Consider the following 18,936-nt stretch of genomic DNA (forward strand, 5'->3'; position numbering starts at 1 on the left):
GGAATAATGTGGCTCTAAGTTTGTATGTTGCTGATTGCAGTTTCTGCCCTTTACTATGTTTTGGACAGATATATAGATATGCTTTCTTGTTTTAGGCCAAATTGGTATTCGGGGGACCATTCATATTGGACTCTGCAATTGGATTGTTCCATGGGATGATCTAACTTCATTACAAAAGTGGAACCTGAAGTGGAACAAGTATGAAACAGGCTGTTGCTGTCAGGTAAGACCCATTGCTGGTACACATTCTCACCCCCCTCCCCTTCCATTCATTTCTCAATTGCTTTACCAAACTCATTGATTATTGCATTGGAACAATTCCATGAAAAGGTTCACAGATAGCGATGAGGAACAGACACTCTGGGTGTTTAGTCCCTTCTCTAATTTATACCAATTGTTACACTTTGGCCCGTTTCTGAGGTGACATTAGGTGCCTATGTAGAAAACTCACGAGCATGTAGGAAGGAACTGCAGATGCTGGTTTGCACTGAAGATAGACACAAAATGCTGGTGTAACTCAGCGGGCCAGGCATCATCTCTGGTGAGAAGGAATGGATGATGTTTTGGGTCGAGACCCTTCTTCAGACAGGGGGGAGGGAGCCAGAGATATGCAAGGGTAAGGTGTGAAATCGAGACATCGAAGGGGATGAAGTTCAAGGAACATGTAGAATAGATCATTGATAGATGGGGAAGGTGACAACGAAGCATACAAAGATAACATATAATCGGGAGGACAGTCAGGCTGGTAGGAGAACTAGGATGGAGACGGAAACAGAGGGAAAGTAAAGTTACTTGAGGTTAGAGAAGTCGATAGTCATACCGCTGGGGTGTAAGCTGCCCAAGTGAAATATGAGGTGCTGTTTCTCCTCACTATACAGCCACACCACATTGGAATATATGAGCATAATGTATCCTGTACACTTGGAATGGAACAGGGCTGTGCATCAGATGAATATAATTAGGTACTTGTACAAAACCTAGAGTGCGGCAGAAATACTCAGTATACTCTGGACAGAGAAACAGGTAACCTTTCAGGTCAATACCACCTCATCAGGACCAGCATCTGCAGTCCTTTCAGCATCTGCATTTTTTTTAAATTCTATTTGAAGGACGACTTGGTTCTATTTCATTCTTTTCAATTTCACAGATTAGCCCATACACCTTTATAGCCAATAGCTGGTGATTCCTTTGATGAATGGAAAAATTAGCATCAATACAGAACTGGTTGCTAACTGCCAAGGACCTGAATTTCAGAGTTTCCAGAGTTTAATTTAGTTTAGAGATACAGTGCAGAAACAGGCCCTTCAACTCACGGAGTTTGCACTGACCAGCGATCCCCGCACACTAACACTATCCTACACACACTAGGGACAATGTACAATTTTACCAAAGCCAATCCAACCTACAGACCTGGAGGTCTTTAGAGTATGGGAGACAACCGGGGAAAACCCACGCGGTCACGGTGAGAATGTACAAAGTCCTTACAGACAGCACCCTTAGTCAGGATCGAACCCAGGTCTCTGGCGCTGTGAGGGAGAAACTCTACTGCTGCGCCACCGTGCCGCACATTAATTAGTTAAATTAAAATTAAATCAGAGTTAACGGAATCATACCGTTGCTAGATCCACGATGCTTATATCTTGTGCACCAACACATAACATGAGTTGATCACTCTGTATCGTTGATGAGTGTCTTTGTACGGTTCTGTTCTCCAGATCGTCAGCTGCCATAATCTACACTGCTCAGCTCCAACAAAGACCCAATGTGCTTGGACAGACCTGGCATATGAGAAAACCCCAGCAGGATCACAGGCAAAGAACTCTGCCTGCACAAAGCGGGAGGATGGTTCCTGCCACTGGTCTGGAGAAGGAGCAGCCAGCGTGAATGAAAATATCTATTATGGCGAACCTTGAATGTCCGTCTGCTGCAATAAGAGTTGTGTTGAAGACCAGCAACAGGTGGTCCAGCTCAGTCAAAGACCCCCAGGTTCCACTGTTAATGCCGACAATTCCTTTCAGTTCATTGTATTCCTGCATGCGATGTGAGGCACAGCAGTTTCTCCATCCATTCTTACACTGAATGTATCCCAGTGAATGAGAAGCAACATTTAGAGTCCTGCGTTAAATTCTGCTAGCATGCTGAGCTTTGCCACCTGTGACAAACTGAGGCAGCAACATCAGTACAATAATTGTGAATACAATACAATACAATACAATACAATACCGTTTATTTGTCATTTGAACCTCACATGAAGTTCAAACGAAATTTGGTTTCTGCAGTCATACAAGAAAAGAACCAAGACACACACCAACACAATTTACACAAACATCCATCACAGTGAATCTTCTCCTCACTGTGATGGAAGGCAAAGTCTTGTCTCTCCCCTGCTCTCCATTCCTCTCCCGAAGTCAAAGTCAAAGCCCTCGGCGGGCGCTAGCAAGTCTGCGGCCATTTAAAGCCGCGCCGGGCGATGTAAGGCCCTGCTCCGGGTCCCGATGTTGGAGCCCCCGGCGGGCGCTAGCAAGTCCGCGGCCATTTAAAGCCGCGCCGGGCGATGTAAGGCCCCGCTCCAGGTCACTTTCAACCCCGCAATTCGAGCGGGAGAAGTCGCCGTTGCCGGTGCCCCGCAAAGCGGTCTCCCACCGGGGACCCGCGAGCTCCCGGTGTCACCATCCACCGGAGTCGGGTCGCAGCAGCGCGCCACCACAGCTCTCCATGCTCCGAAGCTGGCCAGCTCCATGATGGTAGGTCCGCAGCTCCGCAGGCTCCATGACTTGAGCTGTCGTTCCGGTTGGAGGCCGCTCCACGGTGCTAGGCCCCAACGGCAATGGAGACCCGACAGGGAAAGGTCGGGTCCCCGTACAGGGAAGAGATCTAAAAGTTTCCCCCACCCACCCCCCCGCCCCACACACATACACAGTCAAAAACCCACCACAAACTATAAACTCAACAGGACAATAAAATAAAAAAAGACAGACGGACTGCAGAGGCCGCTGCGACGTCGGTCGCGCCGCCAACCCATGACGTGTATTGATTCCATAGTTGGCTGGTGAAAGTTTCCAGAAAACTTATTATAACTCTTACTGATGCAAGTTGAAACGTGAAGAAAACATTGCAGAATAATGCTGCATTATTTATGTTATTCAATATTTAAAAAATAATCCAGGTTAAAATTCGCGAAGGCACCAATGTAAGCCTTGTCTCAGTCGATGCAAGATTACAATTGTCCAAATAAATTACTATCTGTTTTCATTTTAAGGCTGTGCCACATGCAGGATAATATTTACATGAAGCTGGCAGCACAAGGGCCACGGAAGCTGCTACTATATGTGATGCACCAAAACATAGATAGAAACCAGTATCAAAGGCACCAAACAAAAAGACTGTTACCTTCCTTGTCCTCAAAGTGCTCCTTTTTGTTAAATAAAATGAATTTCTTTCCTGAGGGATGGTGTTTTATTTAAAGGAAATTACATTCTTTTTACAAAAGCAGATCAGTTCCACCTATTATTAACAGGTTTACTTATTCACATTGATTGCCCCTTTGTCAATGGCAGGATACAACCCATACTGGCACTAAATGGATACATTGGGGCTACAGCCAAATGTCATCAATATGAATATAACGTCTGCCTGTTGAATCTTAAATTATCTCCTTAATATGTGTTTTGAAAATAATTCCACATTCCATTTTTCACACAATGAAGCAAGAATCAATTGGACCACTAAAATCACGGGTCATAAAATATATTAAAGAAGGGACTTGGTGTGTTTGGGAAATTATGGGAAAAGATACATCAAAGAAAGAAGATCAAGGCTAGTGAGCCTTCAAGCAACAGGCTTGATGTTTGATGGTGGAGACCAAACATTCTCCAATTTCCTATTGCTTGATTAACTTAACTGAATGGGCCTAACAGGTCTCCGCATGGGGGGAAATCCCAAGGGGGGGGGCAGGGGGGACAATTCCCCCCCCCCCCCCATGTTTTGTAATCCAGATTTTGAAACTCGGTGAAAAAAAAATCTATAAAAAATCTCCACTTTCCTCGAGATAGTGGGGGTGGGACTGATGGTCGAGGGCGCCGATTGGACGAGAGAGACGTCGGTGAGCAGGCAGTGGGGGGGGGGGGGGACCGTGATGATTCAGCGCGATGATTGGAGGGGGGAGGTGTCGGGTCAGAGGCGGAAGTGGGGGGTTGGGACTGAGGATAGAGCGCGGTGATTGGAGGAGGGAGACATCCGGGTGGAGCAAAGATCATAGAGCGGAGCTTGAATCGGCCCGTGCGCAGGGCCTTTCATCGCCCGGCACGGCTTAAAATCGGCCGCGGGATTTTTCCCTCGCTCCGCGGTCAAATTGCGGCGTCAAGCCTCCCAATGTTGAAGCCCCCGCCGGGCGATAGAAGATCCCGCGGCCGGTTTTAAGTGGCGCCGGGCGATGAAAGGCCCCGCGAACGGGCCGATTCAAGCCCCACGATTCGGGGCGGACAAAGCTGATTTGCTGGAGTTCGGAGTCGGTCACCAACAAGATCAGCTCCCGATATTACCGCCCACAGGGCCCACGGCTGAAGCCTCGCGCGCGCGTGTGTGTGTGTGTGTGTGCGCATGCGCGAGCGACAACAAAAAATTGTGTTTCCCCCCCCCCATGTTTTGATAGCGATTTCCGCCCCTGGGTCTCCAAAATTTTGTTTGGATAGCAGCATATTTCAATACAATTGTCTAGTCATAACTGTCTTGAGAAATCTGCAAGAAACCTTACTCTAAAATCGAAAATTACAGAAAACCCAAATCAAAGTTGACAACATATTGATTTGTAAATGGACTGCTTTAGAACATAGATACGGCTGATTTCTCATATTTAATATTAATGTTCTGCTTTGTAAGAACAATGCTGTCTTGCCAAATATCTAACAAAGAAAGTTTTCCTCCTAATGTTTTAATAAACGTGTTGGGAGTTTTCCGTAAATCATCTGATTGATTCCAGTTTATTTTAAAAGCATCTTGAAAGTGTGTGTGTTTTATTAATTTTTGGCTGATTGCATATCAGATAGCCAGATAAATTAATTGCCATGAATTAGTATGAGGACTCCTCCTATATCTGCACACCACTGGTGAACATGATGTACATGTTCTTGCGCCCTTATGGCATCAACATTGAATTCCCCCAATTTGGCTAGCCCGTGCTGTCCCCTCCCCTTCCTTCACCCTCTAGCTGTCTCCTCCCACCCTCCCATCCGCCCGCCCTCGGGCTCCTCCTCCTCCCTTTTTCCTTCTTTCTTTCCCCACCCCCCATCAGTCTGAAGAAGGGTTTCGGCCCGAAACGTCGCCTATTTCCTTCGCTCCATAGATGCTGCTGCACCCGCTGAGTTCCTCCAGCAATTTTGTGTACCAACATGATGTACATGTTCTCTTCTATTAAGGACCATTCCACTCCTTGGGCTTTAAGGAACAGGTTTGTGAGCCAAGAAAGACACAAAAAGCTGGAGTAACTCAGCGGGACAGGCAGCATCTCTGGATAAAAGGAATGGGTGACATTTCGGGTCAGGACCCTTATTCAGACTGAGCCAACGTGAGCCAAGATTTGGGTTTCCCAATCTATGCACAGATTATTTTAGACGCTCACCACTTAAAGCTGCCCCGTTAAAATACATATACCCAATATTTCGGTTTTAAACAGTGAGAAGAATTAAACTGCCCAGTAAAGGAGCTCCCTGTTCATACTTGATGCTTGATCTTAAGTTAAAGCGTTAGATATTCTACCATTCACTAAATGAAGCATGATTAGCAAACAAGTTGTTTAGGCTCATGTCAGTAAGATTTTCTTTAACCTGTTCACTGTCAAGATATTTGATCACTTGTACACTCTGACCCGCGTGTAGTCGGGGGCGGCACTGAACAGGTTAAAGATAACCAACATGGTTCCAATCCCAGGCATATCGTCCTGGATCTAACAAAGTGCCAGGGTAATCACCAACACCTAACGCTCTCATTAGGATAGGCGAAAAAAAGTCATGTCAATAATACTTCCCACCAGAAAACAAGAATACACGCTTGCCCATTGAATGGTTGTTCCATGGTGGGCAATAAGAAACTGAGAAAGCAACTGCCTATCTTGCCAGAACTGGGGAAGGAGGCATCAAATAAAGGTTGTGTTTCTACACAGAGTTTAAAACTACACCTTGCATTTGTCACCCCAAGCCTCATCGTTTCTTCACAAGTTACATGTTGAAGTACTTTGACACTGCACATACTGGACTGATGGTGACACCACCATGTTACTTGTATCTAAGAGCCTTGTTGAGATCTCACGCAACAAAATTAGTGGAGATACATGTTTTCATACAAACAACAACATATAAATTATATTTGAAGTAATGACTAAACATCTTCACTTGTAGGTCGTACCAAAGAAGCGTCTGTTCACAATCGTACAGATTAACAACATTAACATAGTCATAGAGTTTGATAATGTGGAAGAAACAGGCCCTTCGGCCCAACTTGCCAACATTGGCTAATATGTCCCATCTACACTAGTCCCACCTGTCTGCGTTTGGCCCACATCCCTCTAAATCTGTCCCATCCATATACCTGTCCAAGTCATTAAAAAGCAATGAAATCCATCATTTCCAGCGCCTTAAATGTGCCTTGCAAAGATCAACAAACATTTTAAGCGCTAATCATTTAAAAATGCAAAGCACTAGTTATTTTTAAAGACAGAATGCAACCTAATGAAATGCAATATTTGTACAATGTCTTCTCTTGTCCTTTACAGATGCTGCATGTTGATCATTTACTTCAAATCAACTTCCAGTTGTCATAAATCCCCTTCATTGTAAATGCTTTTCCGCTTGGAATTCTTACTTTAGTATGGCCTATTACATAAGAAAAAGACACTTACCATTTCCTTATGATTTGGATAATAGATCTGTTCAATCAGAGGAAATTTCTCTGGACCCAGCCTTTTGTAGATGCTCGCCATTTGAGCAAACTGAAATAAAACAAAATCATGCAATTATACACGGTTATTATATGCCCGCAACATGTGTACAAACTCAGCCTCTGACTAGCAAAATCTCTTCCAATGCAGTTTGACAATCATTTTACTTCGGAGTCACGTGACTGACTACGTGAAGAACCCGCCAGGACGCATGCGTGTCATATCGTGTAACGCATTGCGTACGACTGGCAGGGTGAACGTGATTCTCCTTCCAACAGTCAGACCTGAAGGTAAGTTATTAAAACTTTTTCCAGGTTTTATCTTCCTACAGGAACCTCTACCTAGAGGTCCTGTTAAAGCCCGGGGCGAAGTCTGGAGGACCCAGTCATGGGAATACCGGTCACGACCTCGGGCATACCCGACATATAGTAGCAATGTTACAAAATTTTGAGATTTAAAAAATCAAGTCTGTAATTTATCCCATCAGATAAAGCATAAAAAGAAGTTTAATTTGACACCTAATTCACTTTCATATCTCAAGTATTTAAAAAGTTATGGCCATTTTCATACTCGGAAATTAGCATCTTGTTCCCTATTGATTTTCTATGGACATAACAAAAAAGCTGTGATCGTGTGCAGTCAAAAGCCTTCTTAAAAATTAAGAGAACTGAATGAAATTTTCAGTTATCGTAGATTGAACCATTCTGAAACAAATATAAAATAATCTTACTTGGATGACCTGAAATTAAAGCATATAATTAGACTACTAAGAGAGTAAACAAAGGGAAACTTAGACACACTGCTAACCTAACAAACCTAATACCTATTACCTCCAAACCAAAACCAACCATAAAGCCTATCAATAATACCATCAGGATGGGTCTGCTTAATGTTAGGTCTCTTAATAACAAATCATTTTTAGTCAACGATTTTATTACCACCTCTAAACTGGATTTTATGTTTTTAACTGAAACATGGCTAGAACAAAATAACAGTGCAACCATTCTGATCGAGACAGCTCCTCCCAACTATAACTTTTTTGATGTATGTAGATCTGGAAAAAGAGGTGGAGGGGTTGCTGCTATATTTAAAAATGTATTTCAGGGGAAACAGATGTCACTTGGTGATTTTCCATCATTCGAATACCTTTGTGCTGTATTGAAATGTTCCCCCAGAGTTCTCCTATTAATTATTTACAGGCCTCCTAAATGACTGTCTAGTTATAACTGGTGATTTTAATTTTCATACTGATGATTTGAATGACAAGGGTGCAAAATAATTTTTTTCTATTTTAGACACATTTGACCTGTCTCAACATGTGAAAGAGGCTACTCATTGTAATGGGCACACCCTGGACTTGATTATCACAAAGGGTCTCATTGTTTCTGATATTTTCGTGACTGATCCTTCATTGTCTGACCACTTCTGTGTTTTCTTTAATATATCTTTTATTCCCGACATACAGACAAAATCAAATACTGTCAAAAAACGGTATATAAATGAACATTCTAATGTACTCTTTAAAAATGCCATCTCCTTCTTACCACATCTAAACCCATGTTCTGCTGATGATCTTGTAGATAACTTTAACTCCAAAATTGTGAAAGTTATAGATGTCATTGCACCTGTTACGGTTAAAACGATTTCTGGTAAGCAAAAGGCACCCTGGAGAAAAGCTGCTTTTGTAACAGCCCAGAAAAGAGAATGCCGGAAAGCTGAGCGCATCTGGCGGAAAACAAAACTTCATATTCACCATGACATCTATAAAGAGAGCCTCCGTGCCTACAATTTAGACTTAAAAAGTGCTAGAGAAACATTTTTCTCCAATATCATTAACAACAACACTAATAAGGCAAAAACCCTATTTGCAACTGTTGACAGACTGACCAACCCCCCAACACAATTACCACCTGAACTCCATTCCACGCAGAAATGCAATGAGTTTGCATTATTTTATACAGATAAAATTGAAGGCATCAGACGTGCCATCAATATCACCGCTTCAAACAAAAATATTGGATCACCACCCTGTTTAGGCAAAGGTAACGTGGCAATGATGACATGCTTTAATGTCATACTCTAAAACTCTTGTGGAAACGGTGACACAACTAAGGCCATCCACCTGCTGCCTTGATGCTTTACCTACCAACTTCTTTAAGAATGTTTTTGACTGCCTAGCAATAGACATACTGCAAATAGTTAACAGCTCTCTTCAATCAGGCAATTTCCCAAAAGCCTTGAAAACTGCAGTTATTAAACCTCTTTTAAAAAAGCGGAGCCTAGATGCCTCTATTATTAACAACTATAGACCAATATCAAACCTATCTTTCATAAGTAAAATCATTGAGAAAGTTGTCCTCCAGCAACTTAATCACTTCCTGGCTTCAACTGGCTGCTACGACAACTTCCAGTCAGGATTTCGACCTCTTCATAGCACCGAGACCGCCCTTATTAAAGTTGTAAACGACATCCGTCTTAACACAGACTCTGGCAAAGTTTCAATATTAATGCTATTAGACCTCAGTGCTGCATTCGACACTGTTGATCACTCAATACTTTTGGACAGGTTGGAAAAATGGGTGGGGCTCTCAGGCACAGTCTTAAGTTGGTTCAGGTCATATTTACAAGATAGGAACTATTTTGTTTCCATTGGCGACTTTGTATCAGAACCAACCAACGTGACGTGTGGAGTCCCGCAAGGTTCGATCTTAGGGCCCTCTTTATTCAACATCTACATGCTCCCACTAGGGCAAAGCATGCGAAATAATAATATTGACCACCACTGCTATGCCGATGACACTCAAATCTATGTAGCGCCATCACCAAATGACTATCGCCCCATAGATCTGTTGTGCCAGTGCATTGAGCAAGTCAAAGACTGGATGTGCCAAAATTTTCTCCAACTAAATAAGGACAAAACGGAGATAATTGTTTTTGGTGCTAAAAAAGAAAGGCTTAAAGTAACCCAACACCTTCACTCTCTGTCCCTGAAAACTTCAAACAAAGCCAGAAATCTTGGGGTCATTATGGATTCAGATTTAAATTTCGACAGTCACATCAAATCAGTAACAAAATCGGCCTACTATCACCTCAAAAACATAGCAAGATTAAGAGGACTCATGTCAGCTCAAGACTTAGAAAAACTTGTACATGCCTTTATTAATAGTAGGCTAGATTATTGTAACGGTCTCCTTGCAGGTCTTCCAAAAAAAACTGTCAGGCAGCTACAGCTTGTTCAGAACGCTGTTGCTAGAGTTCTAACAAAGACCCAAAAATTTGAACACATTACACCAATTCTTAAATCCTTACATTGGCTCCCTGTATGTCAGAGAATTGATTTTAAAATCCTGCTGCTCACCTATAAATCACTACATGGTTTAGGGCCAAAGTATATCACTGACATGCTTCCACTATATAAGCCTTCTAGACCGCTAAGATCTTCTGAATCCAATCTGCTAGTGATTCCCAGAGTAAATACAAAACATGGGAAAGCAGGATTTAGTTACTATGCAACAAATAGCTGGAATAAACTTCCTGAAGATTTAAGACTTGTCTCAACTTTGACCACTTTTAAAACAAGACTGAAAACTTTTATGTTTACTTTAGCTTTCAGCTAAATCTTAACTACATTGCACTTTTAACTTTTGCACTTTTTATATTGCATTTTTAATTTTGCTTTTCTTTTCTTTTAGTTCTTCTATTTTATTTCATTTTATTATTTCATTTATTGTATGACATGTCTTTATGTGAAGCACTTTGAGTCTGCCTCGTGTATGAAATGTGCTATATAAATAAAGTTGCTTTGCCTTGCCTTGCCTAGTTAGTTACCCAAGTGTAGCTAATTTCAAACTTCAATTACTAGATCTAAACATCTATCCATTTCTTAATAAATGATTAACATTTTTAAATAGCCTAAGTGTCCAAATAATATTCATAAATAATTCACAATAAAACATGATTTTTAAATCTCATTTACATTAATTTATAGGCCAAATGGAAGGAATTTAGTGTTCAATTGCTGTAAATTAAAGTCCATTTTAAATCAGCTTTCTAGTGGGATCCTGTGAACGCGCTGGTTTAGAACATTCACATTGCGCTAGATTTGTGCCCTCAAATGCCCAGAAAAATACTGCGGGATATAATGGGCCCAAAATGAGCTACTCGCAATATTGAACTTTGTATAAAGGGATCTTAAGAAGCCTTTTTTAATGTAAAAATAAGCAGCATACCTTCTATTATTTGCTCTATGCGACCCTGACAGCTGCCGGTGGTCGCGGGTTTAGAGATTGATTTTTAAACTACTATAACTATTATACGAGGCCTTTAAAACTAATAATAGTTTTTGCGACGGGGTCTTCCAGCGATTTTTCGTTAATAATTAACTAGGCTGAACATCTTCGATTTGAACAGCCTAGAGAAAATCGCGTTTTAAACCCGCCCCCCTCTAAACGGCGCCAAAATCGCGCACACCCGCAGCGACAGATATTCAGCGACGCTTCAGGTAGGCTTTGCAACATACCTACATATAGCCGCATTAAAGACCGCGGAATGCGGTAGCGGGCGGCAGTGAATTCGCCTCTCGGGCCGCTGGTGTTGGAGCCAGCAGCTTCACCCTGGTGCCGGTGGCACCTGGGGGGGGGGGAAACATCGTGGATACCGCCCGACATATAGCCGCTTTTAAGACCGCGGAAGGCGGGAGCGGGCGGCGGTGAATTCACCTCTCGGGCCGCTGGCGTTGGAGCCAGCAGCCTCATATTACCAGCACCTGGGAAACACAACGGGGATACCCTGACACACAGCCGCTTGAAAGACCACGAAATATGGGTAGCGGGCGGTGGAGAAGTAGTCTCTCCGGCCGTTGGCGTTGGAGCCAGCGGCTTCACACCTATACAGCGGGGATACCACCCAACAATGTATATCGCGGCTATCCCTTTCACAGAGACCGCGGGGATATCCCTGCTGCAGGAACCGCGGGGATACCCAGCACGGCGGGGGGGGAAGGCCCGACTACTAGGGAACCCCGGCTGCAAACAAGGACCTCGAGACCAAGCTCGAAGGGGGGTGGAGCGTTGCCCCCGCAGCAGAAGGTTTAAAACAGGACCTGCAGGTAAATTCTTTACTCTCAGGTTGTTTAGTTCTATTTCGGTGAGGATGTGTTACAGGAAAGGAACCATGGACTAAGTCCAAATGGAGACTGACTGCGGAGGACCGCGGGAGTGCGGGCAGTCAGCAGCGGTTGGCTACACCTGGACCGCTAATCGATCAACAGTCTCCGACCTGGCACCTGCACAGTCGGAATCGACACCTCAGACTGACGGGAAGGCCAAGCAAAGTCGGACAGGCCCGAAGACTCAGACAAGTCGGGCTGTGAAGACTCACCGCCGGCGGGAGCACTGTGATCGCATATCCCGCATGGAGCGGTTGATGGAGCAGATGCTCCAATGTGACATGCTCCGGTATATGGAGTCTAGTCACCATGGGGTCCTAGGACGACCAAGGCAGCACCTTATTGACGGCTGCATAATGCATCTCCCTCGACAGAGGGGAGCATTAGGAGTCACTTCTGGGCTGACTCTGAAGACAGGGGTTTTTGGCTGAAGATACCACAAGTGTGCAGGGGGTGCAGGAATAACACAACCAGCAGCAGGAGCTCGACGAGGGCCATCGGGCTCAGAAAGGCCACATCATCACACAAGACCTCACATCTCCGGCGGCAGCACCCCTACGCACCCACCAGCAAACCACGATGCACTGAAGCTGGTGAAAGCTTGAAGGCCGTACAACCAGGACAAAGGTCTTTTTTAGGCCATAGTCCAGAACGGCCTTCCTAGAAGATGCGCCAACCCCGTACTCTAACTCCTCTACCTCCCAGGAGCAGAAGTGCAAAATCATGCACACATGGTTAAGGCAGCTCCTGGGTCGGGTTGCATAAGTCCTCCCATTCGGATAAAGGTATGGAGCCACATCGACGACATCTCCTGTCACGGATACAAGTTGGTAATACTTAAACTGGTTTGAATATTTACACTGGTTTGAGATAACATAAGATTAGTTTATACTGCACAACAGGTATGGTGGAGTTTGCCTTTCAAGGCAGGCTCACAATATGGGATGTGGACTGATCAATGTCAACAGCCTCAAGCCGCATGTGCAGTATAGACATTTCTGAATAACTTCCATGTGATCATTTCCTTTCACAGAAGATATTTGAAATTTAACTGGATGAGGCAATGATACACTCAGTGCGTTGCAAAATGGGCTAACTTCAGTTTCCAGATTATTACCAAATCACTACAATCAGTGCTTCGACTGCACAGAGCTAACAAATAAGTGGCATGGCCAATCTGGATGATATTGAACATACTGTATTTTACTAAATTAGCCTTATCAGCCACATAGCTATATTTGAGAAATTGAGGTTCTCACCCGAAACTAACAAAGTCACAATGATGGACGAACAGTATTCAGTGTTGCTCCACTAAAAACCTCTCATCTGTAAATCTTCAGTCATTTCCAAACTGATGCTATTGCCCAAAGATGGGAAATCTACTAATACCATCTCTAGTTACGGAGGCAGATGGGATTAGCATGAGTTATCAAGTGTTCAGTTATGGTATCAACTGCCAATGGACACCAGGTGCATTCTGTGCATTAAAGGCCATGTGGATATGCATAACCTGCAAGCACAAGTCCAAGGTGATACACTTTGGTGGTGGTATATGTTAATCACAAAGGTACAATCAAATCAAAGTATCCGGTGATAGTTTTACCTAACCGCATTTAGCACTGGTGTATTATCATGCAAAATCAATAACAACACAGAATGAATGTGTGATCACAAAGCATTTAATAACATTGTGGATCGATGGAACACTAACGATTGAGATGCCTGCATCCAGGCTCAATCAACAGTTGCAAAATATACAAGGCATATTAGTGGCGAAGGGTGCATTCTCGCTACACAAGGGAAGAATGTTCTTTATGTCTTCCTCCATTTGTCAAAAGTCAAAGTCAAAGTAGCCTTTATTGTCATTCAGACCTTGCGGTCTGAACGAAATGTTGTTGCCTTGCAGTCCTACATATAGTGAAAATGACAAAAACACACAATCAACACAAATTAACATCCACCACAGTGAGTTCACCAGGCACCTCCTCACTGTGATGGAAGGCGAAAGTCTTAAGTCTTTGTCTCATCCCTTCTTATTCTCCCGCTGCGCCGAGGCGATCCAGGCTTCAGATGTTGTGACCCCGCCGGGCGATGGTAAGTAATGTCAGTCCCGCGGCTGAATCCGAGCTCCGCGAACGGGCCGGTTCAACTCCGCGGCCCGGGGTGGTCGAAGCTGCCGAAGCTGCGGCCCTGCAGTCCAGCGGACACAGCTGTTGTTGCGGAGGCTCCGGAGAACAGGTCACCAACCTGTGACCTGCGAGTTCCCGACGATGTCGTCCACTGGGCCCGCGGTCGGATCGGGTGGCCGCTCCTGCCGGAACACTGCCCCAGCTCCAAGGCCGGGTCGCCGCTGCCCCAGCTCCGAGGCCGGGTCACCGCTGCCGCTTCCGCTGCTTCAGCTCTGAGGCCGCCAGCTCCACTATTAGGCCTCGGCGCAGGCAGAGACGGGGGATACGACAAGAGAATTCGCATCCCCCCCAAAGGAAGAGACCAAGAACATGTTCCCCCCCCCACCCACACACACATACATAACCTAATAAACCAAAAATTAACTAAAACGGGACAAAAGAACAACAAAAAAAGGAAAAAAAAAAGACGGACTGCAGGCGAGCCGCAGCTGCTAAGGCAGCGCCGCCATCTATTGGCCCGTCTATTGGCCTCAATAGACGGGTCTTGCAAAATTCAGCAAAATTCCCGCTTCCGGGTTTCATAGTCCCTGCCTGGGTTATATACCCATGATTCCCGCTGATGTGGGGAATGAGCATAAAACCTTACATGGTTATTTCCGGATAAAAAAGATGCTGGTTCAGTTGTGATGTTGAAACCATCCTCTGCATGATTAATCAATTCATAGACTTACAGACTCTGAGAGACCGTTTCCTGTGGCTCGGGTTGTCTAACCATAAGCATTAGGAGTGACCACTGCAGATTGCAGGGATAGCACCAAATAGCAACAAACCGAATAGGAGATGGGAAGTATTGTTTATTCTTCTTTACGTTTAACTCGGCACGGATGACTGACACATCCCACACCCACACAGAGATATGGGTTGTTAACATTGTGCTACGTCACTTCGCCGATAGGCACCAGCAACATCCGTGTCCTTGGTCAAACTCACGTACTAGTGGTTATGCCATAGCATTGAGTACAGCGCTACGGGTCCAGTCATTGCTACACTGGATAGAATGATCATATCTGTGGACTATAATAACATGTTTTGTTTATGATTAGTCAAGCAGAGTAGACAGGGACACAGACCAAACTAGATGTTGCATATCCCATGGACCTTGGGTTGCGTGTGATCACGCATCTACACCAGTATGTTAATGTCCCTAAGAGCCTCATAGATTCTGACTAGCAATATTGTTTTACATAAAACCTCGTTAGAAGGAATCACTACGAACCTTCCCCAGAGGGTTAAATGGGTCTGGCATATACAGGAGTGTACATTGAAATTGAGTCTCATTCTACCAGGACCGCTATACCTCAGCAGCAGGCTTATGGACCACATCCTAGCGGCTGCAGGATGGTCAAACTATTAATCTGTACAAATATTCAGAATAAACCCATTGCCAGATCGGGGGTATTTGTCAACTCTATGTTAGGTATGGTTCATACTTCCTCCAGGTTGAGGGAGGTTACGATTCCCACTATTGTTCATCAATAGCATCAACATGTCTATATCTATGTCATGTCTGAATGCTATATTAATGTTCACTCATCATTGGCCCACTGATGCTGTGTATGATGCCTGGACTTGTTTCCACGGCATGAAATCACAGAGCTTTAAAATCTTCACGTAGTCACTCACGTGACTCCGAAGTAAAATAGTAAGACTAAACGAGAACTTACCAGTTTGAAGTTTGATCTTTATTTTATGAGGAGTAACGTTGAGGGATTACGTGCCCTCCACGCCCACCCTCGATCATAAAGTTCAACTGTTCAGTTCATTTACTGTTATCTGTGATTTCACACCGCTGCTTTGAAGATTGACACGCATGCGCCCTGGCGGGTTCTTCACGTAATCCCTCAACGTTACTCCTCATAAAATAAAGATCAAACTTCAATCTGGTAAGTTCTCGTTTAATCTTACTATTTTTTAGATTTTTTTTTAGATTCAACTTTATTGTCATTGCACATAGTACAAGTACAGTACAACAAAGTGCAGTTTAGCATCTAACCACGGTGCAAAGCAGTAAAGTGCTGATTAAGACAATATATACAAATGAGGATATATTGGGGTATGTACATAGGCATATACATATATACAGATAGTTGTTAAGGTGCAAAAGATTGACATGTGCTATATTCTGGTGAATAAGAGCATAACTATAAATTATATAAACCATAAATAATACAGATGAGAAGGGGAGATGGGCTAGCGCCGGGCCTGTGCGTTCAGCAGGGTAATGTTGTTGGGGAAGAAGCTGTTCCTTCTGATGGGAGGAGGGCAAACAGTCCATGGTTGGGGTGTGAGGGGTCCTTAATGATTTTACCAGCCCGTCACAGACACCGTGTGCGGTGAAGGACAGCCATGGCAGGGAGCGGGGCACCGATGATGTGATGGGCGGTTTTCACCACCCGTTGCAGTGCCTTCCTGTCAGCTGTAGTGCAGCTGCTGTACTACACTGTGAAGCTGGTGCCAACCAGATATTATAATTCAAACAATAACTTCCGTTGGTTCACGCATGGTTTCAGATTGGCTTTCAGCTCAAATAACAGCAAAGTTATTAATTGCATCAGTATATTTTGCCTATAATTAAAACATTTCAAGATTTAAACCAAAATCAAGAAACTAAGTTATAACAAAGATGAATAGGAACTCTTCTGCTCTGGTTTCTCAGTCCCACCAGTTGTTGGATGTTACCAGATAACACTTGATCACAGGTCACAGTGTTGCTGCAATCTATTACAGAGCAGTGGGCAGGTGCTATAGACCTGCACGGGAAGGTGGACGCTCCCGCCCCCATGAGTCTCAGGCAGATGGGGCTTGTCAGCCTGGGAAGGTGGTCCATCCAGGAGAGGGAAAACTCTGATTTAAAACCTCCACTTCCTTGTGGCCATATCCAGTTATGGAAAAGGCTCTTGGAGTAAACCTCAAGAAAATCCAGAGTCGGAGCCCCTAAGGTAGTTTGTCGTTGTCTACAACCTTGCTCTGGCAGCTCCTGCAATGGTGTTGGTGCCAAACTGTAACGGCCCTGCTGTTCCTTTGGATCGATCAGCGACGTGGAGAGGGGGGACGTGCTGCATGGGCAACAGCCTGTCCTCCAAATGACATTGCCCAGGCTTGCATCCGACAACACATCACCTGCAAACTGGGATGCATCACCCATGGTCAGTCATGACCGAGGAGGGTGGGGGGGGTGGGGCTACTACTAGTAACAGAGCTGCTGTTTGTGGTTCATTTCTACTCAGTATGGTGTGTTGCTGTGGTCTCCTGTAATCGAGCAGTGGAAATAAGTGAACCATCTATAAGTGAACAAACTAAGGATTAATTTCACAGTAAAAAACCCCACTGAAATGTGATGTATTTTGGTGCACTAAATCATAATTATTACTTGACATCCTCTCTGGCCCTAAAACGAATTTTCACGGTGACGCAGCGGTAGAGTTGCTGCCTTACAGCGCCAGAGACCCAGGTTCGATCCTGAGTACAGATGCTGTCGGAATGTAGTTTGTACCTTCTCCCCGTGACCTGTGTGGATTTTCTCCGGTTTCCTTCCACACTCCAAAGACGTACAGGTTTGTAGGCTTTGGTATAATTGTAAATTATCCCTAGTGTGTGTAGGATAGCATTAGTGTGCAGGGATTGCTGGTTGGCGCGGAATCGGTGGGCTGAAGGGCCTGGTTCTGTGCTGTATAGGGGCTGTCCCACCATGGCAACCTAATTGGCGAGTTTAGAAGAGTTTAGGAGAGTTTGAAAAAGTGTCATTTTGAAGACCTCCTTCAACTATGTTGAAGACTAGCTTCGACTAGCTTCGGGAAAATTGGTCACCGAACACTAGAGAGTGAAGACAACCTCCTTCGATCTCCTTCGACCTCCCTTCGACTATGTTGAAGACTATCTACGACTACCTTCGACTACCCTCGATTACCTATGACTAACATGCCGACCTACTACGACTAAACCTATGAGTAAAAAAAATATCGATTTTTTTCATGGCGACCTTTTTTTACTCGCGAGCATTTTTCAGCATGTTGAAAAATACACTGCGATCTAGCTGAGGCCTCGAGTACGCGGGGACTACTCTCGAGCATGGAAGAGAGTTACAAAGACCGCCTAGGACCTCGTGTCGACCATGCTGTGAGTATGAGTCGAGGGCAAACTCTTCTAAACTCGCCAATTAGGTCGCCGCAGTGGGACAGGCCCTTATCTATCTCTAAACATATGTGGGGTGCCATTTTCTTGATGAACTTTTTCAAAATTGGTTTCCTTTTATGGCATTTCAGCTGTGATTTCATCTAATGTTTAGGTTCCAATTTAAATTTCAAACCTTTAGATAGAAATTTGTCCTTTTTAATTCCTGGTTTATGAAAATTATTTCATGTGAAAATGTGTTTGACTCAGACCATGATATAACCATGGCTGGATGTGGCTCTAGATTCCCGGAGCTGATACCTGGTAGCATCTGATTCCAGAAATCACAGCACAAGATTAAGGCGAGGATCAAGTGGTATCATTTTGCCATTGATTGCAAAATCCTGGTCAATATATTTAGAAGAACTTTTGCCTTTACCTTTGATATCACTCGCTGTAAACCAGCATCTGCAGTTCCCTCCTACCAAGTTCCATTTTGTTTTGCTTTGCACTATATTTCCACTTTTTGCTTGATAAAG

The 18,936-nt window shown here is 44.2% G+C and overlaps 2 protein-coding genes across 2 annotated transcripts in view; one reads left to right on the forward strand and one right to left on the reverse strand.

Annotated features, from left to right (window-relative positions):
• Positions 1–2,294, forward strand: part of timp4 (TIMP metallopeptidase inhibitor 4) — a 54,296-nt gene extending 52,002 nt beyond the window's left edge. The window contains exons 4-5 of the mRNA XM_033037241.1: positions 96–223; positions 1,716–2,294. Of these exons, the coding sequence (XP_032893132.1) occupies positions 96–223; positions 1,716–1,913 (326 nt within the window). The 3' untranslated portion in view covers positions 1,914–2,294. The remainder of the gene's footprint in view (positions 1–95; positions 224–1,715) is intronic.
• The window catches only part of syn2 (synapsin II), a 424,737-nt gene that overhangs the window by 138,248 nt on the left and 267,553 nt on the right, over positions 1–18,936 (reverse strand). Inside the window, exon 5 of the mRNA XM_033037240.1 lies at positions 6,893–6,982. Within this exon, the coding sequence (XP_032893131.1) occupies positions 6,893–6,982 (90 nt within the window). The remainder of the gene's footprint in view (positions 1–6,892; positions 6,983–18,936) is intronic.

Source organism: Amblyraja radiata, chromosome 18 (assembly GCF_010909765.2).
Source record: "Amblyraja radiata isolate CabotCenter1 chromosome 18, sAmbRad1.1.pri, whole genome shotgun sequence".
NCBI classification, from domain to species: Eukaryota; Metazoa; Chordata; class Chondrichthyes; order Rajiformes; family Rajidae; genus Amblyraja; species Amblyraja radiata.